The sequence below is a fragment of the Dendrobates tinctorius genome, unplaced genomic scaffold (assembly GCF_039654945.1).
Source record: "Dendrobates tinctorius isolate UK_male_01 unplaced genomic scaffold, ASM3965494v1 ptg000014l, whole genome shotgun sequence".
In the NCBI taxonomy this organism is placed as follows: Eukaryota; Metazoa; Chordata; class Amphibia; order Anura; family Dendrobatidae; genus Dendrobates; species Dendrobates tinctorius.
The window spans coordinates 19,998,956-20,023,341 of NW_027361682.1; the positions used below are offsets into that span (position 1 = coordinate 19,998,956).

Sequence of the window (24,386 nt, forward strand, 5' to 3'; positions counted from 1 at the left end):
GATGCTCTCTCATGCTTGGTGGTTTGTGCGGAAGAGGGAGAGGCTGAGCCTCGGCTAATTCTCCCGCCAGAGAGTTTTACGACCGTGGCTCCAGTTGCACTCGAGTCAGTGCCACCGGGCAAGACCTTGGTGCCTCCTCAGCTACGGCCGGAGGTCCTCGCCTGGGCACATGCCTCCAGGGTGGGTGGTCATTTTGGTAATAAACGGACCACCGAACTCCTGGCAAGGTCATATTGGTGGCCGCATATGGCTCGAGATGTCAAGGAATACGTGCAAGCATGCGTCTCGTGTGCTCGGAACAGACCCTCTAGACAGAGGTCGGCGGGGCTGTTATTTCCCCTGCCAGTGGCGGATAGACCTTGGGAGATGGTTGGCATGGATTTCATAGTTGGCCTGCCCAAGTCTGGTGGCAGTACGGTCATCTGGGTGGTCACCGACCATTTTTCCAAAATGGTGCATCTGGTGCCACACGCACGGTTGCCTTCCGCTCGTGGTCTTGCCACTTTGTTCATAAACCACGTATTCCGTTTACATGGCATGCCGGACAAAATCGTGAGTGACCGAGGGCCCCAGTTTGCGTCTCGGTTTTGGAGGGAGCTCTGCAGCTTACTCAGCATCGAGCTAAATCTGTCCTCCGCTTACCATCCCGAGACAAATGGCTTGGTCGAGAGAGCCAATCAGACCTTGGTCACCTACCTTTCGGCATTTTGTCTCTGCCAGGCAGGATGACTGGGCATCCTTGCTACCTTGGGCTGAATTTGCCCTAAACAATGTGGTGGCTGATTCCACTGGTCAGATGCCCTTTCTCCTAAACTACGGCCAACATCCACGCATCCCTGTCCAGATGCCAGTGTCCTCCGCTGACTCAGAATGCTATGTGTGTATGGTGATGGATGCATGGACTGGTGACTGACTTATTAAGAAACCCCTTCCCTTTGATAATACGAATGGTGACAGAGTGTTGGCTTAGTCAGCTCCAGGTTGTGGCAAGCTACACGCCACTATACTTACCGCACCTACACTAGCGTCCGTCGGTGTCCAGCTCGCCGGCGCCGTCACTTAGCGGCTACAGTTTCCGCAGTAGCAGCATCCATTGGCGTTTGCGGCTGCGACGCCACCCACTGGTTACCCTGTGAAGCTAACAGGGCCAGCGTCGTTATCGCATTTATGTTTAGGCGTCTCTGTGTCTGAACAGAGCCGATCCTAGGCTCTCGGGTGACGTTAACCCGAGCGCTGTACAGCACCTCTAGCGTATCTGCCATTGTCATCTACCGCATGGTGGACCCCGGGCGGCGAACGCACCTCCTATTATTTATATCTGGTGTGTTCCGCCGACCCTAACAGGAGCATTGCGTGTCACACTGACAACTCTTTTATCAGGAAGCTACTCTTACATGGCTGGAAGAGAGACAGACGTCCATTTTCAAGAGTATTAGTGAAAATACCGCTGACTGAGGTCGGTTTGTGTGCTCTACCTAAACAGACGTCTCCTACAATGACCCATCCCAGGTCAAGTCTCTGAGCATATGGGGCGTTCTGTAGGCCATTAATCTGTCCTCTAACCTTATTGACTTGTACAGTCACGGCCAAAAGTTTAGAGAATGACACAAATATTATATTTTCACATGATCTGCTGCCCTCTGGTTTTTATGTGTTTGGCAGATTTTTTTATCACATACAGAAATATAATTGCAATCATATTATGAGTAACAAAAGGTTATATTGACAGTTAGAATGAGTTAATGCAGCAAGTCAATATTTGCAGTGTTGACCATTCTTCTTCAGGACCACAGCAATTCTCCCTGGCATGCTGTCAATCAACTTCTGGATCAAATCCTGACTGATAGCAGTCCATTCTTGCAAAATCAATGCTTTTATTTTGTCTGAATTTGAAGGTTTTTGTTTGTCCACCCGTCTCTTGATGATTGACCACAAGTTCTCAATGGGATTAAGATCTGGGGAGTTTCCAGGCCATGGTCCCAAAATCTCTATGTTTTGTTCCCTGAGCCATTTAGTTATCACCTTTGCTTTATGGCAAGGTGCTCCATCATGTTGAAAAAGGCATTGTTGATCGCCAAACTGCTCTTGGACGGTTGGGAGAAGTTGCTCTTGGAGGACATTATGGTACCATTCTTTATTCATGGCTGTGTTTTTAGGCAAGACTGAGAGAGAGCCCATTCCCTTGGCTGAGAAGCAACCCCACACATGAATGGTTTCAGGATGCTTGGCAGTTGGCATGAGACAAGACTGGTGGTAGCGCTCACCTGGTCTTCTCCGAATAAGCCGTTTTCCAGATGTCCCAAACAATCGAAAAGGGGATTGATCAGAGAAAATGACTTTACCCCAGTCCTCAGCAGTCCACTCCCTGTACCTCTTGCAGAATATCAGTCTGTCCATGATGTTTTTTCTGGAGAGAAGTGGCTTCTTTGCTGCCCTCCTTGAGACCAGGCCTTGCTCCAAGAGTCTCCGCCTCACAGTGCGTGCAGATGCACTCACACCTGCCTGCTGCCATTCCTGAGCAAGCTCTGCACTGCTGGTAGCCGATCCCGCAGCTGAAACACTTTTAAGAGACGGTCCTGGCGCTTACTGGTCTTTCTTGGGCACCCTGGAGCCTTTTTGGCAACAAGGTAACCTCTCTCCTTGAAGTTCTTGATGATGCGATAGATTTTTGACTGAGGTGCAATCTTTCTAGCTGCGATACTCTTCCCTGTTAGGCCATTTTTGTGCAGTGCAATGATGACTGCATGTGTTTCTTTAGAGATAACCATGGATAACAGAAGAGAAACAATGATGCCAAGCACCAGCCTCCTTTTAAAGTAGCCAGTGGTGTCATTCTTACTTAGTCATGACAGATTGATCTCCAGCCCTGTCCTCATCAACACCCACACCTGTGTTAATGGAGCAATCACTGAAATGATGTTAGCTGGTCCTTTTAAGGCAGGGCTGCAATGATGTTGAAATGTGTTTTGGGGGATAGTGTTAATTTTCTAGGCAAATATTGACTTTGCAAGTAATTGCTGTTAAGCTGATCACTCTTTATAACATTCTGGAGTATATGCAAATTGCCATTAGAAAAAATGAAGCAGTAGACTTTGTAAAAATTAATATTTGTGTCATTCTCTAACTTTTGGCCATGACTGTAGTATGTCTCTTCCGAGGAGTAAGACAATCGGAGCTTCTTGATCCAGTTCCGGTATCAGATGGGCTATACGCTTCAGATGAGGATGGTGAGCTGCTACCTCTGGTGTAGATATCTCCGACCTATTGTCAGGAATCTGGTTGCACTCCAGTATTGATGGCAGGGCTAAGCAGGGTTGACCGTCTATAGACTCTACCTTTAATCCAGTTGCTTTTCTCCCCGCCTTCTCGACAATACCCACACGTTTTCAACGAGTAAGGAGAACCGGGGACAGCAAAGTTGAAGGTGTCGAAGAGAAAGGACTTGGCTAGAGACCTGTTGCTCTGATCATCCAAGATTGCATACACCTTGATCGCCTTATCTCGGTGGCTAGCTGGGTAGATTCTGACAAGGCACCTCTTCGAGCAGGATCTTCCTGTTACAAATTCCTTACAGATCTCTGTACACTCAGAAGTGATTACTGGAGTGTCTACATCGGTGACCACCGGCTTTTCGCCGCACTCTTCTACTTGCGATGATACCCCTGAGGGTGGTCCAGAGTGTAAGGCTGTGTTGTGCTCCACTCTACCACATTCCTCGCATTTCACAATGGTTTTACAGTTCTTAGCGAAGTGCGAAGTCGTCGCACAGCATCTGAAACATATCTTGTTTTCTTTGAGGAAACTTTTGCGGTCTTCTAGAGACTTTTCCCTGAAGGCTCTGCATTTTAGCAGAGGATGTGGTTTCTTGTGTAGCAGTGTTTCTGGAGATCCTGAGGTTTGTCTTCCTCCGGGGAGGTCTTGCTTGCCCTGTAAGGAAAACCTGTGGGAGTAACATTAGTTTTGTGAACTGCCACTGGTGTTTTACAGGGTTTGACACCAGGGGCAGTGCTACATGACATAGTGAAATCAAAACTGGGGTAATTTCTAACTCTTGCTTGTTGAGTAACAAAGTCTATGAACACCTTGAAAGGGGCAAATGAGACCTTATGAGTCTGCCTGTATCTGGACCGGTGACTGATCCACTTCTCTTGTAGGTTGTAAGGGAGTTTTTGAACAATTGGGTTGACACCTTTGGCAGTGTCCAGGAATGCCAACCCTGGCAGGTCTCCTATCTGAGCAACCCGTACCTCCATTAACGAGTCACTTAGTTCCATGTTCTTTTGTTAACCCTTATTCCCTATTCTGGGAAAATCATCAAGTCTTTTATACAAAGCATTTTCATAGCTTCTACTGACCCATAACATTCATCAAGTCTCTCCCACACCATACGGAGGCCTATGTGTGGGTAATTTATGTTAATGTTTCTGATTCTTTTGGCGTGTTCAGCAGACTCGATCCCAAGCCACTTTACCAGTAGATCTAACTGTTCACTACTAGAAAGATCAAAGTCTCTAATTGCATTCTGGAAGGAGGCTCGCCATGCTCTATAGCTCTCAGCTCGATCGGAGAATTTTACAAGTCTCTTGGTCACCAGGTCCCGGCGAGCAAAGAACCTCCCAAAGTTGGGTCAGTGCCAACATAAGCTGGTGTGCTGTTGTTATGCTGTGTATGTGGTGTATCCTCATACCTGTAAGGAGCTTCTGGCTTAGGATTGTCCCTATAATACAGTTCTGATGCAAAGGGTGACCCTTTCAGTCAGGGTGGAGGCTGTACCTTCTTTTCTGTGGAACGGTAGCTGTGGTAGACATCTCTGCGTTGAACGTCTCCTTGCTCATGGTAGTGAAGTTTGGGGTTGGATCTCTGATAATCGGCGTAGGCTGGTCGATGTGGTGCATCAGAGCTGTCATCCATGTCGGAACGTTGATGGACGTACTCTGCGACGCGCTGCACTGGATCTTGCTGCTCTAGATCTTGCTGCTCTAGATCTGGTCCGGGAATGTTGCGGCGTCTGTCACAATCAGGATCCTTCGTACAGTTAGGTCCATATATATTTGGACAGAGACAACATGTTTCTAATTTTGGTTCTAGACATTACCACAATGAATTTTAAACAAAACAATTCAGATGCAGTTGAAGTTCAGACTTTCAGCTTTCATTTGAGGGTATCCACATTAAAATTGGATGAAGGGTTTAGGAGTTTCAGCACCTTAACATGTGCCACCCTGTTTTTAAAGGGACCAAAAGTAATTGGACAATTGACTCCAAGGCTATTTCATGGACAGGTGTGGGTAATCCCTTCGTTATATCATTCACAATTAAGCAGATAAAAGGCTTGGAATTGATTTGAGGTGTGGTGCTTGCATTTGGAAGGTTTTGCTGTGAAGGAAACATTCGATCAAAGGAGATCTCCATGCAGATGAAACAAGCCATCCTTAAGCTGCAAAAACAGAAAAAACCCATCCGAGAAATTGCTACAACATTAGGAGTGGCAAAATCTACAGTTTGGTACATCCTGAGAAAGAAAGAAAGCACTGGTGAAGTCATCAATGCAAAATGACCTGGGCGCCCACGGAAGACAACTGTGGTGGATGATCGCAGAATAGTCTCCATGGGGAAGAGAAACTGGGCCGCCCTCCCAGGGCTGTGGGGTACTCGGTACCGGGACGGTAACTCAGGGTGAAGGTGTCACAGCAGCGGTGACCCGGTCCGTGGCCCTGGGCGCCCAAGTAAAACGGGGATTTAATGGTGGAATGTAGTTGAATAGTTTGTGACGCCACCTGTGGTGTTCGACAAGGGAGGTGTTAAGCCGACACTGCTTGCAGATCCTCTGGGACTGATGTTATGGTGCAGCAAAGATGTTAAAGCTCCCCACAGGTGAAGCTATAGTCCCAGGCCAGTGTAGAAAAACGTTGCGGGAAGGGTGCAGTGGTAGGCACAGGGATGTAGTGGTGCCAGGTGTGTTGGCGCAGGAATAAGTGGAGGACACCAGGGCATGTAGTTCCAAAGCTTTACTCACAGTCTGTGGTACACACAAGTGCCTGCCTCCGTGCCGTGTCCTCCGGGTCAGGGACTCAGTCAACCTCTAGGCCAGATGGAATACTCCTCTCCAACACTCCGCCAACATGTGCCTTTCTGAACGTCTCCTCTTATAGCGCCTATAAATGAAGTACTCCCAGCACTAGGTTACACTGGGGTTCCTCCTGTCCAATGTTCTTATGAACTCTCCTTGTACGGCAGACAGCTGTAGCCTGCTTCGGGACTCCTTGCTACCTAGTCCCGGCTCACTTCTCTGATGCTGTTGTGCCCCCAAGTCTGATGTGGGAATAAAGTATTGTTAACTTCTATTCCCCCGGTGTCTGCTGCAGGACCATTAGTATCCATACAACCTCGGGGACCGGGCCCCGGCCTTGCGCTTAGAACTTCTAGGAAGGGTTCTCTTCTAACCCACGTCCTCTGTTCTCTTTTGCTCCTCACATTCCGTACTAATCCTTTCTTTCTATGGAAAATCAGGTTTTCTTTCTATGTCTCTTTCTTGTGCCAGCAGACCCAGATCACTGTGGCCTGCTGCTGCACTTCCTTCATCCATCCCTCTCCCAGGGATCTTCTCTGTCTCACTCTCTGTCCTTCTGCATCCTCACTCACTGACTGAGTGCCCAGTCACTGAATGACTGGATCACCGAATCACTGCATGTCCGAATGACTGAATAACTGACTAAATCCTAAACTCTTCCCGCTCTCTTAATGTAAACTAAGCTCCACCCACCTCCCAGCACATTTCGTGTTCCAAGCAAGGAGCCACCAATGGGTGCTTTGCTATACTCCAAGCAGGGAGCCGCCGAAGGTGCTTTGCTACACTACTTTGTGGTGTGGGGTGCAGGTGTTGGAGTGTGGTCAGGAGTCTCCACCTTGCCTGGATGGTGGGGTACCACACCTCAGGAGGAGGTGCAGTACCTCTGTGGCGACTGAGCCTCAGGGGCGCCACATACCCCCCTGTTAAACACAGCACGTCCGCAGGCTGCAAGTTAAACAGAGACAAACAATACAGGAACATACAAAATTTTTATATTGCATAATGAACATGTCTTATACATAACTTACCAATGTGGGAGGCACTGCTTCTTGAACGTTACAAACAATTTAACTGTCTATCTATATTTAAAGTTATGCTACCTAATTGAAATTGCTATGGCAACAAATTCACTATCAACTTGAAGTAACACATTTTCTTGCAACACATTCCTTCATTGTTATCTTTCACTTTTTCTACTTTCTTAATGAGTGACAACCGTCAATACCTGGTTCGTCACCTGCATACTTTTATTCAATTCTCACAGCTTTATTCAAACTTTGTAAAACATTCACGGTATTTCTTTCTCAAATAAACCCTATAAAATCTGTCATTAATACTTTCACTACACACTATCACTTTCTAACTTCTTGTTCATAAATACTAAGCATTATTAGTAAGTGCAATGAGTAGACACTGGTCTGGCCATCATGTCTTGAAATGTCCTTATTATGAGGTAATCCTATGTAAAACCAAGAGAGAGCACCTAAAGAGGTGCAAACTATTTACATTAACAGTTCTGGATCACTCAGCGTCCATGATCTCCACAGTTCAAGTAATAGAAAAAACGCTGCCAATAAAACTGGGCAACAACTGGATCAAATGGGAAAAACACACATCATGATAACCAAAAATAGGAAAACAAAACTGGAAAACAGGCACAATAGTGCAAATACCCTCCTGGGTAACGAGAGTTAGTTTAGGTCAACATCTTGACTAGTTATCCCCTCCTGGAGTTCTGGAAGCTGGTTGCTTGGACTGCTTCCAGGGGAGATGCTCTGGGTGTCCATCTCCTGGTGGGTTGAGGAATTGCTGATTCTCATCTGGTATGGCTGCCGCCTGAGGTACAGCAGGGGTGGCAACTTCAACGGCTGCTGGTGACGTCTCGGCTACCAGTAATTCAGTAGGAGTAGCAGCTGGTACCAATGGATACTGTTCCTCATTGGTGGGTAGCACGGTCGCTCTGGTCCTTGGTCTAACACCTAGGGAGGCCGCGGCCTGTTGGCGTTGGTAGGAGGCTACACTGGGGCTTGGTGGCCAAGGAATCTCAGGATGCATTTCAATATCCCAAAGCAGCCTAATCTCTTCCAAGCCCTGAAGGTGCCGAATAGTGCGCGCCTGTTCCAACCGTACCCTGCTCAGCAGGGATTTCTTCCATCTCCCCATCTCCGACAGCCTAGTGCCCCCGGACGACTCGTCCAACATCCCCATTTCAAGCTACAGCAGGCCAGGCTCTGACAATGAGAATTCAGGGGGTAGCCCGTTAGGAGGGCCAGCATCTATACCTGGTGCCTCCTGGTGGTGCAGTCTCGGCTCCGGTGCAGGCACGGTGCGGGTCCTGGTGGCAGCGGTGGTATTCGTGGCTGCCCGGGTGGATATCAGAGATGGCGGTGGAACAACTGGCAGCTCCTGGTCTGCGGGGGTCTCCGGTGGGACCTGCACGGCCACGTCAGGTCCAGACGGGAGCTCCCCTCCCTCGGCGCCGGCTCTCAGGCCCTCATACAACTCCTCCGGTGGTGACGGCAGTGAGGGGACGTTAGGTGCTGCCGGTGGTATGGCAGCGGCCGCAGGCTCCACCGAGTCTGCCTGGGGAAGATCCGGTGCAGCAGCGACGGGTACCGGTGACTGGGGTACCGCTGGTGTAGGCCCCTCCTGGGCGTGCTGCCAGTTCATTCTCCATAACGCCTCCTGCCTCAGCTGCAGATGGTGTGTTAGCCGGGTAATCATCTCCTCCAGCTGCTGGCGGTTCATCTTGGAAGTGGGGTCAGAGCCTTCAGCCATTGCACCGAGGAGATTTAACTCAATCTCCTAGCGCTCCGTAGGCCTCCTCCCGTCTCCTTCCAATATGGCGTTCTGGCGTTCTTCTTCCTGTCTGGGCCCTTTTCCCGCCACCGGTCTCCGCTCCTCCTTCTGGGGGCGGCATCTTCCAACTCCTCCATACCAGGCCAGTATACGAACCCCTCGGGGGGTGGGCCATGTTGCTGTCGCATAGAAGTTCAGGCAGGGGAGGCCCAGGACAGTTTGCGGTCTTTTCTTAGGACCACCCACGTTGTCACGCCCTTCTTCACCGCGCCAGCGGCCAATTTTTGCGCTCATTTTACAGTCTATTAGATTGGGTCCAACAAATCTTAGGCACACAGAACCCGATGGCATCGGGTCTCGTCATCCTGTTCGTGACGCCAAGTTGGGCCGTGCTCCCAGGGCTGAGGGGTACTCAGTACCAGGACGATAACTCAGGGGGAAGGTGTCACAGCAGCGGTGACCCGGTCCGTGGCCCTGGGCGCCCAAGTAAAACGGGGATTGAATGGTGGAATGTAGTTGAAAAGTTTGTGACGCCACCTGTGGTGTTCGGCAAGGGAGGTGTTAAGCCGACGCTGCTTGCAGATTCTCTGGGACTGATGGTATGGTGCAGCAAAGATGTTAAAGCTCCCCACAGGTGAAGCTATAGTCCCAGGGCAGTGTAGATAAACGTTGCGGGAAGGGTGCAGTGGTAGGCACAGGGATGTAGCGGTGCCAGGTGTGTTGGCGTAGGAATAAGTGGAGGACACCAGGGCATGTAGTTCCAAAGCTTTACTCACAGTCTGTGGTACACACAAGTGCCTGCCTCCGTGCCGTGTCCTCCAGGTCAGGGACTCAGTCAACCTCCAGGCCAGATGGAATACTCCTCTCCAACACTCCGCCAACATGTGCCTTTCTGAACGTCTCCTCTTATAGCGCCTATAAATGAAGTACTCCCAGTACTGAGTTACACAGGGGTTCCTCCTGTCCAATGTTCTTATGAACTCTCCTTGTACGGCAGACAGCTGTAGCCTGCTTCGGGGACTCCTTGCTACCTAGTCCCGGCTCACTTCTCTGATGCTGTTGTGCCCCCAAGTCTGATGTGGGAATAAAGTATTGTTAACTTCTATTCCTCCGGTGTCTGCTGCAGGACCATTAGTATCCATACAACCTCGGGGACCGGGCCCCGGCCTTGCACTTAGAACTTCTAGGAAGGGTTCTCTTCTAACCCACGTCCTCTGTTCTCTTTTGCTCCTCACATTCCGTACTAATCCTTTCTTTCTATGGAAAATCAGGTTTTCTTTCTATGTCTCTTTTTTGTGCCAGCAGACCCAGTTCACTGTGGCCTGCTGCCGCACTTCCTTCATCCATCCCTCTCCCAGGGATCTTCTCTGTCTCACTCTCTGTCCTTATGCATCCTCACTCACTGACTGAGTGCCCAGTCACTGAATGACTGGATCACCGAATCACTGCATGTCCGAATGACTGAATAACTGACTAAATCCTAAACTCTTCCCGCTCTCTTAATGTAAACTAAGCTCCACCCACCTCCCAGCACGTTTCGTGTTCCAAGCAGGGAGCCACCAATGGGTGCTTTGCTATACTCCAAGCAGGGAGCCGCCGAAGGTGCTTTGCTACACTACTTTGTGGTGTGGGGTGCAGGTGTTGGAGTGTGGTCAGGAGTCTCCACCTTACCTGGATGGTGGGGTACCACACCTCAGGAGGAGGTGCAGTACCTCTGTGGCGACTGAGACTCAGGGGCCCCACAAAACCCCTTCACAACAGCCAACCAAGTGAACAACACTGTCCAGGAGGTAGGCGTATCAATATCCAAATCTACCATAAAGAGAAGACTGCATGAAAGTAAATATAGAGGGTTCACTGCACGGTGCAAGCCTCTGATAAGCATCAAGAATCAAAAGGCTAGACTGGACTTTGCTAAAAAAAACATCTAAAAAAGCTAGCACAGTTCTGGAAGAACATTCTTTGGACAGATGAAACCAAGATCAACCTCTACCAGAATGATGGAAAGAGAAAAGTATGGGGAAGGCGTGGCACAGTTCATGATCCAAAGGATACCACATCATCTGTAAAACATGGCAGAGGCAGTGTGATGGCTTGGGCATGCATGGCTGCCAGTGGCACTGGGTCACTAGTGTTTATTGATGATGTGACACAGGACAGAAGCAGTCGAATGAATTCTGAGGTATTCAGAGCCATATTGTGTGCTCAGATCCAGCCAAATGCAGCCAAACTGATTGGTCGTCGTTTCATACTACAGATGGACAATGACCCAAAACATAAAGCCAAAGCAACCCAGGAGTTTATTAAAGCAAAGAAGTGGAATATTCTTGAATGTCCAAGTCAGTCACCTGATCTCAACCCAATTGAGCATGCATTTCACTTGTTAAAGACTAAGCTTCAGACAGAAAGGCCCACAAACAAACAGCAACTGAAAACCACCGCAGTGAAGGCCTGGCAGAGCATCAAAAAGGAGGAAACACAGCGTCTGGTGATGTCCATGAGTTCAAGACTTCAGGCTGTCATTGCCAACAAAGGGTTTTCAACCAAGTACTAGAAATGAACATTTTATTTACAATTATTTAATCTGTCCAATTACTTTTGGTCCCTTTAAAAACAGGGTGGCACATGTTAAGGAGCTGAAACTCCTACTCCCTTCATCCATTTTTAATGTGGATACCATCAAATGAAAGCTGAAAGTCTGAACTTCAACTGCATCTGAATTATTTTGTTTAAAATTTATTGTGGTAATGTCTAGAACCAAAATTAGAAAAATGTTGTCTCTGTCCAAATATATATGGACCTAACTGTAACTTCCAAATACGCTGCCTTAGTTATTGCAGCTGCTGTCTCCTTCACTGCCACAAGTTTTTCTCTCTGTGCCTGCAAACGTGCGGTTTCTGTATCTTGCCCCGCCTGTTTCAGCTTTAAGTGCATCTCTCTTTCGGCGAAGGAGGATCTTGCTTTGGCTGCCTCGGCACGAGTGACAGCAGCTAGCTCTGCTAATGACGATCTGCTGGAGCTTGTTCGTGACCTCGTTTTGAGTGAGGATGTGCTTTTCCGAGACATCGTGCGTTTAGCTGAGTACTGCTGAGGGAGGGAAAATGAGTCTATGCATGGTGGCTTCCGCGTGGCAGAAAAGATGAAGCACTTGGCGGGCTGCACTCTCGGTACTTGTGACTGTATGGTGGCCGTTGCAGTATCCGCGGCAGTGAGGTGTGGGTACAAGCGGCTCCTTAAGGCCTGTTTCACACATCCGTTTTTCACCATCAGTCAAAATCTGCCGTTTTGCAAAAAAACGGATCCGCCATTTTTCTTGGTGGATCTGTTTTTTTCCCCATTGGCTTGCATTATCGGCGGATCTTGACAGATGGTCATCCGTTGGATCCGTTTTTTTACGGATCCACCAAGGTTTTGGCGTCCGCAGAGCAGACAGAACGGACAATGAAACGTTTTTTCGGCGGCCGGATCCGCATTCACTCTCTCTCCTCCCCAGACAGCGGTTCCTTTAAATTTCTTCCATTGACGGATCCGTCAAAAAAATGGACCGGTGCCACACGTCTATGTCCGTACACAGGCGGATGCGTTTTCCGCCATTTTGGCGGATTTCGACTGACAGGAAAAACTGATGTGTGAAACAGGCCTAAGTCGCATTCACTATCGCAGGTGTCTAGCATCTGTTTTACTGTTCTACCTTCATACACGACACGGCGTGCACTCTAGCATACAGTATAAACCACTGCTCTGTCTTCCAAAATAATCAGACTGTTCTCTGTAGTCTAACTTGTTTATTGGTGAAGAGTATAGAACATGCATGCAGTAAAACTACAAAGAATACAAACGACATGGGTAAGTATTGGGCAGATGATCACAGCTAACACAATCACAGGAAGTATTCAGTGTGATGCAAACATTACATAGGAATACATAAGTTTCTGATTATATTTACTGAGAACTGACAGCTAAACAGTTAATGACATCTCATAACATCTCCTGGCTGCTAAACAATAAATAACACCTCTGTAAATGACTGCATTGCAAGAAAACACTGATTCTTACCAGATATGCTTTACCCAGATAGCGACTCAAGTAGAGAAGTTGCAGGAAAACAAAGGTTAACAGGAGGACAAAATAACACGTGCATCCTATGAAGTACATAGAAGGAAAATGGCATCTCCCTCATCCCAGAATACATTGCTTCATTCCCACAATGCATTGCTCCAATCCCAGAGTGCCACACTTCTGTTAAAGGCACAGGCTGTAAATGCTATTTGAGACACAGCTATAAATTCAGCCACCACTAGATGGTACTCTAACCCAGCACATAATACAAAACATATTGCCGTATTCAGAGCACATAACAGAACAGACTGCCCTATATCCAGAGGACAGAACAACCATCAAATCCATTATCATCAAATGGAAAGAACATGGTGCCATAACAAACCTGTCAAGAAAGGGTGCCCACCAAAACTCTCAGCCCAGGCAGGGAGGGCATTAATCAGAGAGGCAGCATAGAGACAAAGGATAATCCTGAAAGAGCTGCAAAGTCTGGAGCATCTGTCCATAAGACCCCAATAAGATGTACACTCCATAGTGGTGGCTTTATGGAAGAGTGGTGTGACAGGGTCACTGGTGTCATACATGAGGGGAGATATGTGTCACAAAGACTGCTTCCCTGTGTGATGTGAAAGCTATAAGTGTTTTCTCCAGCATGATATGTGCTGAGAGCAATCCAGTTGCTACATGGGCACAGCTTTCATGGTGGGTAGGCCAGAGATGAGCGGGATGCCTACCCATCATATCTCCACCTCCAGTTTGTGGCTGGAGTGGAGTTAAATGTCCAGCCATTTTTTTTCTCTGTGTGTGTGGAGAAAGCAAGCCTCTGGATTATTAGCACCTGCAAGAGCTGACATATGTGTTGTCCCAGAGGACCTGGGCAGGACGGTGTATGAGCTATTTATTTTCACTTGAGCTGGACAGGCAGTTTTTCTGTTACCATTTTGTTTTTTTGGTTTATGAGGCAATGAGCCATTGAGAAACTTTAACCACCCATGTGCCTGAGTCTACCTCGAGGAGCAGCTAAGCCTGTCAACCCCTCACAGTGGGCAGAAAAAAGCCTTTACTTACACCAAAAAATTGTAGTTTATTTTGAGTTTGCCAAAAGACATGTGGGAGACTCCCGAAATGTATGAACGAAGGTGCTGTGGTCAGATAAGACCAAAATTGAAGTTTTTGTACACCAAGGTAAACACTATGTCTGGCTCCAAACCAAAACAGCTCGTCACCCCAAGAACACCATCCCCACAGTGAAACATGGTGGCAGCAGCATCATACTGTGGGGGATGTTTTTCAGCATCAAGGTCAGGGAAAATGGTCCGAGTCGAGGGGAAGATGGATGGTGCTAAATACAGGGATATTCTTGAGCAAAACCTTTTTTCAGCCTGTCAGTGATTTGAGACTGGGACAGAGGACCGCCTTCCAACAAGATAATGCCCAAAGTATACTGATAAAGCAACACTCGAGTGGTTAAGGGGAAATTTGTAAATATTTTGGTGTGGCCCAGTCAAAGCCCAGACCTTAATCCAATTGTGAATCTGTGGTCAGTCTTGAAGATTGTTGTTCACCAGAGGAAACCATCTAACTTGAAGGAGCTGGAGCAGTTTTGTCTTGAGGAATGGGCACAGATCATAGAGGCAAGATGTGGAAAGCTCATAGAGAAGACTACTTATCCAAAGTGACTTGCAGGTGTAATTACCGCAAAACGAGGCTCTGCAAAATACTGACTATAGGAGGGTGAATAGTTATGCACACTCAAGTTTTCAGTTAGTCTCTTTTCTTGTTGTTTGCTTCATTAAAAGAAAACTAAATGTTCACAGATGTAGGCAGGTCCTTTACATGAACTGATACAAACCCAAAAAAAAACTGAAATTCCAGGTTTGAGGTAGCAAAACATGGAAAATGCCAAAGAGGAGGTGAATACTTTCACAAGCCTCTTTGATTGTTGCTGTCAATTGTGATGGGATTAAAGGGGGAAGGTGTTCCTTTCTGGTACCCAACCTCCTCCCATCCCCAGCAGTGCAATTGTAGGGTGCCAACAGCAGGCTTATGATAGACAGTGACCTGCTTAAGACCCCCCAAGTCTCTGCTTTTAAGAAATTCTGCCGGTAGATCAGGACTTTTACAATGCATTGTATTACAGTGTTGCAGTGCACTGTACAAGTGAGTGCAAGGATTTAACAAAAATACAAAACAATAATATAAAAATGTTCATAATGACCTTTTCCCAAAACTTAAGTAAAAAAACAAATAACATATATTGTGTTGCCTTGCGCTTAAGTGAACTAATAAAATATCAGAATATTTATCCCATACTGTGAATGCTGAAACACACACTCAAAAAAAAACTGAAATCACATTATTGTTGTCTTTTTAATCTTTTTGCCAAGCAAAAAAATGGAAGAAAAAGAAACAAGGCAGTGATATGGATCACAAAGTGTTAATGATAAGATACCTGGCACTGCACTCTGTTGTGAGAAAAAATCCTGGACCAGTGGGATCAGAGATATTTCTTATGTTTCAGATCTCACTTACTAAGTTCTGCATGATTCCGCATAGGCTGCTGCTGGGAAAGAGGAAGGTATACAGCAGCATCTCCCCAGGAATGAATTTGGTGTACAGCTCCACTAGAATCAAGGGAACGAAGGAGGACTGAAAAAGAGAAGAATGAAATTACATATTCTAATGAAATTGCTTTATGAGGAATTGTCCAACATTAGTAATATGGGGGGGGGTTGAGGATGCAGAGAGGCTGGATCCTTTGGTCAATAGTACATAGATGCCATATACAGCTCCATCTTGTACTTTGTGGATGATCGTCAAGTTACAGGGGGGTACAGAGGTTACCGATTGACACAAGATCCAAAGGGGTCATACATCACAGCAGAGGCATGACATTAAAAAAAACTAGGTATGAACACGTTCAACGCCCGGGTGGCGAGCATTTTTATTGGTATATGGTCTCCCATCCTGGTATGTGCTGCCCCCTTCCTATCCTGGTATGCATGGTACCCTCACCCCCCCAATCCTGGTAAGCATAGCACCCTATTACTCATCCTGGTATGCATGGTCCCCTCACCCCCCAATCCTGGTATGCATGGTACCCCCTTATCCCTATCCTGGTATGTATGGTCCCCTCACCCCCCTATCCTGGTATGCATGGCCCCTTCACCCACCAGTCCTGGTATGCATGGTCCTCTCACCACCCAATCCTGGTATGCATGGTCCTCTCACCCCCCTATCCTGGTATGGCATGGTCCCCTCACCCCCCCTATCCTGGTATGCATGGTCCTCTCACCCTCCCAATCCTGGTATGGCATGGTCCCCTCACCCCCCTTTTCGTGGTATGCATGGTCCCCTCACCCCCCTTTCGTGGTATGCATGGTCCCCTCACCCCCCAATCGTGGTATGCATGGTCCTCTCACCCCCCTATCCTAGTATGCATGGTCCTCTCACCCCCCCTATCCTGGTATGCATGGTCCTCTCACCCCCCCTCATCCCCCAATCCTGGTATGCATGCTACCCCTCACCCCCCCAATCCTGGTATGCATGGTCCTCTCACCCCACAATCCTGGTATACATGGTCCCCACACACCCCTTATCGTGGTATGCATGGTCCCCTCACTCCCCTTTCGTGGTATGCATGGTCCCCTCACCCACCAGTCCTGGTATGCATAGTCCTCTCACCCCCCTATCCTGGTATGCATGGTCCTCTCACCCCCCTATCCTGGTATGCATGGTCCTCTCACCCCCCCTATCCTGGTATGCATGGTCCTCTCACCCCCCCATCCTGGTATGCATGGTCTTCTCTCCCCCCAATCCTGGTATGCATGGTCCCCTCACCCCGCAATCCTGGTATACATGGTCCCCTCGTCCACCTTTTTGTGGTATGCATGGTCCTCTCACCCCCCTTTCGTGGTATGCATGGTCCCCTAACCCCCCTTTCGTGGTATGCATGGTCCCTCACCTCCCTTTTCGTGGTATGCATGGTCCCCTCACCCCCCTTTTCGTGGTATGCATGGTCCCATTACCCCTCTTTCGTGGTATGCATGGTCCCATCACCCCCCTTTTGTGGTATGCATGGTCCCCTCACTCCCCTTTCGTGATATGCATGGTCCCCTCACTCCCCTCTTTCGTGGTATGCATGGCCCCTTCAACCACCAATCCTGGTATGCATGGTCCTCTCACCCCCCAATCCAGGTATGCATGGTCCTCTCACCCCCCTATCCTGGTACGCATGGTCCTCTCACCCCCCCTATCCTGGTATGCATGGTCCCCTCACTCCCCTTTCATGGTATGCATGGTGCCCTCACCCCCCTTTCGTGGTATGCATGGTCCGCTCAACCCCCAATCCTGGTATGCATGGTCCTCTCACCCCCCTATCCTGGTATGCATGGGCCCCTCACTCCCCTTTTAATGGTATGCATAGTCCCCTCACTCCACTTTCGTGTTATGCGTGGTCCCCTCACCCTCCTTTCGTGGTATGCATGGTCCCCTCACCCTCCTTTCGTGGTATGCATGGTCCCCTCACCCTCCTTTCGTGGTATGCATGGTCCCCTGACCCCCCTTATCCTGATATGTATGGTCTCCCTCACCCCTATTTAACTACACACATACAAAAAAAATCATTTATACTCACGCTTCTTTCCTGTGCTCCAGCGCTGTCACGTTCTGCTGGAGGTTGGGGGAGGAGTCTGGTGCCGGAGTACGCGCATGCCCATAGTGCTGTCCAGCGCCATATTTACTGCAAATGTGTCTTCAGTAAAATGGCGCCGGATCACGCTATGCACATGCGCGATTCTGGCCGCACTCCTGCCTCGGTCTCTGGCCGAAGAGAAGCGCCACGGCAATGCTCCTCCCGGTCAGGTAAGTATGTAAGTATGGCACCCGAGATCGCGGTATGTACGCATACAGCCATCTCCGGGTGCCAGACACACTCCTCACCGCTGGATGCCTCATTCTGTCTGGAGCCAGACTGCGCAGGCACGTTGCGCTTGCGCAGTCTATAAAGGCTTCGGACAGAGTGACGCTTAGCCCGTTATATTATAGAAAGAGTGATGGCAAATCACAGGAGCTTCCATATCATAGGAGTGCGCAGAACAGGGTTTCCATATCTTTTCTATTCTGCCGATGACTTACCAGTGCAAAGAATAAAGACCAGCTGTCGTAATGGGTTTTATTCTTCCCAAAAATAAACGCAAATAGGTAAACGTATAAAACCATCCCAGCGCTATATCCAATGATGCAGACGATCTACAGAAACAGAACCAACATTTATATAAGCAACAGAAGAACATGAGCAACTTACTATATTATATATATTAATATATATATACTGTATATATATATTTGTCATGATTTATCTCGTTCAGCTCTTTTTATATATTTCCAGAACTGCATTTTTTAATTCTGCAAATTTTCATCTGGAATCTCCCATCACTACTTACATGTTCAGTATCATCACAAAGCTTGTTCTAGTGATTGTCTTAAGAGTATAGTGAGTGCAACTCTGGAGAATAATACAGGATGTAACTCAGGATCAGTACAGGATAAGTAATGTAATGTATGTACACAGTGACTGCACCAGCAGAATAGTGAGTGCAGCTCTGGAGTATAATACAGGATGTAACTCAGCATCAGTACAGGATAAGTAATGTAATGTATGTACACAGTGACAGCACCAACAGAATAGTGAGTGCAGCTGTATAGTATAATACAGGATGCAACTCAGGATCAGTACAGGATAGGTATGTACACAGTGACTGCACCAGCAGAATAGTGAGTGCAGCTCTGTTCAGCTGCTGCTCATTGTGGTGATTGAGAGTGTGTTCTCCGCTGTTCCTGTTGTGTGCTTCTGAGCGCCTGAGAAACACCATCTCTCCACCCGGGGACCTGCTCTCTTTCTCACCCAGGAAGGGATTGGGTGTCCTGGGATGAGCAATGGAGTCAAGTCCCAGGCTTCTGTTTCCCGGTCCAGGCCAGCGGGGAGCAGGACAAACCAAAAACCGGCCTGCACATCAGAGGACTTGGGGGTGAGGCGCTCCACCAGGAGTTGCAGCAATGTGGCTCCTACTCCCCCCGGGTCTGCAGAGACCCAGAGAAGCCGCAACGCTTGCAACATGGAGGAGAAGCCTGCTAGCAGCATGCAAGATGGCAGTCCTTCTGGAGGAAAGCTGAGTGCTCACGGAGGTGAGACGGACCTCACTGAGGAAGGTTGGGGGCTGCAGAAACACAAGGAATCTGTGTCCACATATGCCTCCCAGGTCATGAGCCACCTCTGTGAGTATGATGAGGCAAGTAAGACCATCAGGGGGCTCCGGGAGGAGCTGCGCTGCACAAGCGCCAAAGCTGCAGGTGCCTCCAAACCGAGCAAGAATCAGCTCCAGGCAGAGGTAAAGAGGCTGAAGCTTGAAATTAATGAGCTGGAGGTGAGGAAAGCATTCCGTAGAGAAAAAAGTGGACCATTTAAAGAAAAATTACTGAATGAGGACAGATTCAAAGAAATGGCTGATAATAGAGAACAAAGGCAGATGGGGCTGCAGCCTGAGAGCCAGGTGGATGATGAGTCACCCACAGGCCACGTGTAGCAAGCTCCCTGCTGGACAGGTGACATTGGCATCTGGTCGCAGATCTACTGGCTCTGGGGAGGACAGTAATAACAACCACCAGGGAGGGACACTAATGGCAGAGATCAAGCTCCTGGAGTCCCCAGTGTGCCTTCATAATTTCCATTTTGGTGACAATTTACCAGAGGAGGCACCTGGTGGCCTGAATAAAAAGGCAAAGAAGACCAAGCCAAAGCTACAGGAAGTGGTAAGCTATGTATATGCCCCCTCCCTGTACCCTCTGAGTCAGCTGCAGGGTCAGCTCGCTGTATAAGCCCGGGTTCTGCTGTGGATCCGGTGCAAAGGTGCAGGGAGAGTACAGAAGATGGTAGTGAGGCACAGAGCTGTGTCTCTGCTTCTAGTAGTGGGGACGTAGCAGCAGGTGCATCAGCCAAGACGCCGGTCAGTGAGGGCGGCTTGTCAGTGGGCAAACGGTTAGGCCACAATACTGTGGTGCGCTCCTCAGTGGGAGGGGGAGCGGCCCAGTGTCGGGGGCAGCTACGGTAGCCTCAGCGCCCCTGAATGCTGCTGGCACTGATCACTTAGTTGAGAAGCAGCCGCAGTGTGAGGAGGTTGTCGGGGCCAGGCTTTCTGATCCTTTCAAAGTCTGTTCTGCTTTGGTGCCGCTGGTCAGCAAGATCTTGATATAAAGGATCAGCGGCGCCTCACAGCGGCTAAGGATCACCTGATATCAACAATAAAGCAGAGGAAAATATCAACTGGTGATGCGGAGGGCACACATAAGACCAGGGTTGAGGTTGCCTCCAGTTCTGTGGAGAAGACTGAGCCCCTTGTGCCTGATGATGCAGTGGTCAAAATGTCACCCTCTGTTGTCACTGGTTCAGCAGGAGTGAATGTGGTGGGGGGGTGAATGTGGAAAATTCTTCGTCTAGTGGGGTGGCTGCTTGTTTGGTGGAGAGTGAGGGTGTTATGGAGGTGGGTAATAGTAATACTGTTGGTGTTGATGTGGTCACTGGTCCGGTTGCCCCCCCGGTGGTGGCAGAACCTGTCAGGAGTCATGCTGCTGTCACTTCTGGGGGAAAAAGGGCATCCTCCTAGTCTCCGGGCTCTGGGGATGGCGTGTTGCAGCCGTGTCTCCTGGAGGCTCTAAAGAAGGGGGGGAGATCACTAATGGTAGAGGGTCGAGAGGTTGGTCTATCCTTCTGGATAGAGAGGCATGGTCTCGGGGCCTTCCGAGAGCAAAATGGGGGAAATACAGTGTGGTCCCTCCCGACAGCCGAGCCAAGTAGTGTGCATAGGAATGTGGTCTGTCTTCGTGGAGGGGCAGTGATCCCTGTCCTCCAAGGTCTAAGGTTGTGGAGCTCCTGCTGAAGATGGGCTTCAAGGCTATTGACATCTACGCCTTGATACATCCCTATTCCATGCCTGAGTTTGATGTCAGCTTTGTTTGGCCAGAGAGGCTTGGGCTCTTCTGGTTGAATTATGAGTTGGCATAAAATGAGACTTTGCCATCCAGGCGGTGTCTCTTCAAAATCAAGTCAAGAAAGTGACCATGATGACTGGTAACGAATCCCTTTCTTGTTATGATATCATGACGTGGCTTGGCCGATATGGAGAGGTGGTGGAGATGCTGAAGAAAAACCGTGATGAGTTTGGTATCTGGTCAGGGGCCTGGACGTTTATGATAAAACGTAAGCGCTCAGGTGGTATGGTTGCCCACATTCCATCATCTGCCTTCCTGGGTAGGGATCGTATCCAGATCTTTTACCAGGGGAAACCGAGGCTCTGTCACAGGTGCGGCAAGCCCACACACTTCAGTGCAAACTGCACTGTGCATTGTGTGGGAATATCGGCCATCTTGCTGCATCTTGTGTAGAGATTAGGTGCCACCTGTGTTGTGACTTAGGTCACCCATTCAGCCGTTGTCCTTGCTCCTTCGCTAATGCAGTCGTGACCCTGGTGGGAGAAAGCCATGAGGCTGTTTCTGCTGGGGAAGGGATTAGCAGGGGTGAGGGAGTTGAGGGGCCAAGGATTAAAAGCAATAAAATGACGCCTGCCCAGCTGAGGCATCTAGACAAGTGCAGACAGGAGAGGGAGCTGGGCAAACCCCGGGCTACTGAGGTGACCCCATGTCCTGAATGCCAGTCTTTTTGCTGATGCCCCGTGGGATGATGAGTTGGATGAGGAGGTCAGGAGGATCCACAGGGAGGAAAGTGCCACTGCCGCCGAATCCTCCCATTATGAAAGTATGGATGAGGATAATAGGCAGTGGATAGAGAAGAAGCATAGGCTCGGCACCAAAAAGAAGAGAAAGAAGGGAGATAAAACATCTCCCGCTCTGACCAAGGTACCTAAGGAAGGAAAAACTGACTCCCCTCTGGTTGGTCTTTCTAACCGATTCCAAGCTCTTGAGAATATCTCTTCCTCTGAGGAGGAAGCTGAGGGTGAGGTTCTGGCTTTGGCGGGGCTTACAAGGGGTATCAAGTCTCCTTCTTCTGGGAATGTAAGGTCCTTGGAGGGAGGGACTGGCCCAGAATCGGGAGACGAGGACAATAAAAAGAAAAAACATGCGGGAATGGACACCTCCATGTCATTAAAGAAGGGGAAGGATTCCTCCTCTAAGGCAGAGAATAGTGGAGTGGGAAGAAGAAAGCCATTTAACTCAATCACTAATGATGGCAGTACCCACTCCGTTGATGCTGGCGTCCATTAATGTCGCCAGCATAAAGTCAAAAACAGCTAGATTTGCGGCATTTGATTTTCTCAGCCCGGTTGAAGCTAATATTTTCTTTTTGCAAGAAACCAGGCTGCCAAATATGGCAGACTTGTTTAAAGCTAAGAGTGAGTGGAGACTCGGGCCCTCCTATTGGTCTCTTGCGGCCGAGCCGTATAGCGGAGTGGTGGTCCTTTTTACTGCAACGGTGCAATGCCGATGGGTTATTAAGTTAGAAATGGGATGGTGCCTGATCTTAGATGTCCTCATGAAGGAACAAGAGCTCAGGCTCATTAACATTTACGGTCCCCAATCTAAGTGGGACCAAAAGTGTCTCTTTATGAGGATCAAGCCCTACCTTTTTACAAGTCGGCAGATTGTCTTTGGAAGGGACTTCAATACTGTCACGAGGCCCCAAGATAGAGGAGGTTCCAGAGACAATCTGACTTATGATAGCGTTGCCCTTAATAGTATAGCTAGCGAGGTTCACCTGGTGGATGTCCACATTCGGCACACCACAGGCCACAAGGGGTTCACTTACCATAGAGGTAACTGTAGGTCCAGAATAGATACATTTTATTTAAAGGAGGAAGCTGTCTCTTCAGCAGTGTCTGCTGTTGAGGTGGAGTTCTCTGACCACTGTTTAATTTTGTATTCTCTGAATGATAGAGACCCTCCGGATGGGAAGAGGCTTTTGGAGGCTCAATTTGTCTCTCTTGGAAGAAGCGGAGATAAGACAGTCCTTTGAGGATTTTCTTCAGAGCCAGGTACCCTTTCTGGATCTTTGTAGTAGTAAGTCAGAGTGGTGGGAGATGTTCAAGGAAAGGGTGGCGAGATTCCTCCGCCACTTCTCGAGCCTCAGGAATCAGAGCAGGTACTGCCTGTATCAGGGTCTGAGGAGGAAACTCGAGCATCTTGTCTCAACTGGAGGTAGCCATGAGTAGATCTCCAAAGTGAAATCTTTGCTTATGAGGTGTCAGTACGATAGACAGGCATCTTTGGTTTTTGAGAGGGATTACGGGAAGTACTGCTCGCCTGACCCTTACAGAAACTGCAAGATGTCAGTGAATAGTAAAGTGGTTACAGGACTGGTCGACACTAAGGGGTCCCTGAGGCGATCCAGATCAGAGATCCTGGAGGTTGTCAGATCCTTCTACTCGCACCTCTTGGGGAAGAGGGATCTTGATTTGGATGAGATGTCGGCTTTCCTGGCTGAAGCCGTTCCCGAAGCAGGGGTAGACCGCTCTCTTGACGTTTTGACAGAGATGATCAGGGAAGAGGAAGTTAAGTTGGCGATTGAAGGGCTTGCCCAAAAAAAATCACCCGGTCCAGATGGCATAACATCTGAGTTCTATAAGACCTTTAAGGATGCTTTGGTTCCCCTCTTGACTGAGGTATTCAATGAGTGTCTTTCCTCAGGCACTCTGCCAAAGTTAATGAGGAGGTCTGCCCTGATCATCTTGTCAAAGGGTAAGGACTAGAGTTGAGCGACTTTTGGTTTTTTAGGGTCGAGTTTCGTTTCGTGAAACCCGACTTTTCCAAAAGTCGGGTCGAGCAAGATCGTCCGATTATAGGGAAAAGTCGGGGTCGTCACGAAACCCAATGTAAGTCAATGGGGAATAAAAGTCGGCAGTGAGAGGAGGACAGGAAACACACCTACAGTGCCCATTTGAATGCCAAAAGCATCAATTCTTCTTACTTAAGCTTGTCAACCTTAATTAACTTCATAATACAAGTTACGCACTGAAAAATGGGGGTTATTTGGCTAAAGTTGTGGGGGGGAGGGCTGGCTGCAGGTTTTCATGTGCCCTGGGCGAAAGAGCGCCCCTTTAACATACCACAACTCATCATGCTCCGATACGGCAGAGAAATAGCGGTATAGTACAATGAAAAATACTTCACTTTTTACATCTCATGACGAGGCCCATCTATTTCTCCATACAGAATCATTGGTCCCATATAATGTTTGAAACAGTATATGATGAGCTCCACATAATGCTACAGTATATGTTGGTCCCCATGGATGAAGCTCCACTGTCTTATGGGCCCAAATAATGCTCCAAACATAATGGGCCCCATTTCTAATGCTCTAGTGTATAATGGGCCCTGTAAATGCTGCTCCAGTGTCTGATGTCCACCTTTGGAATGTTCCAGAGTATGGTGGGCCCCATCTATCATTCTC

The 24,386-nt window shown here is 48.5% G+C and overlaps 1 protein-coding gene across 2 annotated transcripts in view; it reads right to left on the reverse strand.

Annotated features, from left to right (window-relative positions):
• The window catches only part of LOC141072763 (ABC-type organic anion transporter ABCA8-like), a 313,983-nt gene that overhangs the window by 54,792 nt on the left and 234,805 nt on the right, over positions 1-24,386 (reverse strand). For both annotated transcript variants that reach the window (XM_073559970.1, XM_073559969.1), the window contains exons 25-26: positions 18,065-18,178; positions 15,461-15,577 (exon numbers count right to left, since the gene is read on the reverse strand). In XM_073559970.1, coding sequence (XP_073416071.1) covers positions 15,461-15,577; positions 18,065-18,178 — 231 coding nt within the window. The remainder of the gene's footprint in view (positions 1-15,460; positions 15,578-18,064; positions 18,179-24,386) is intronic.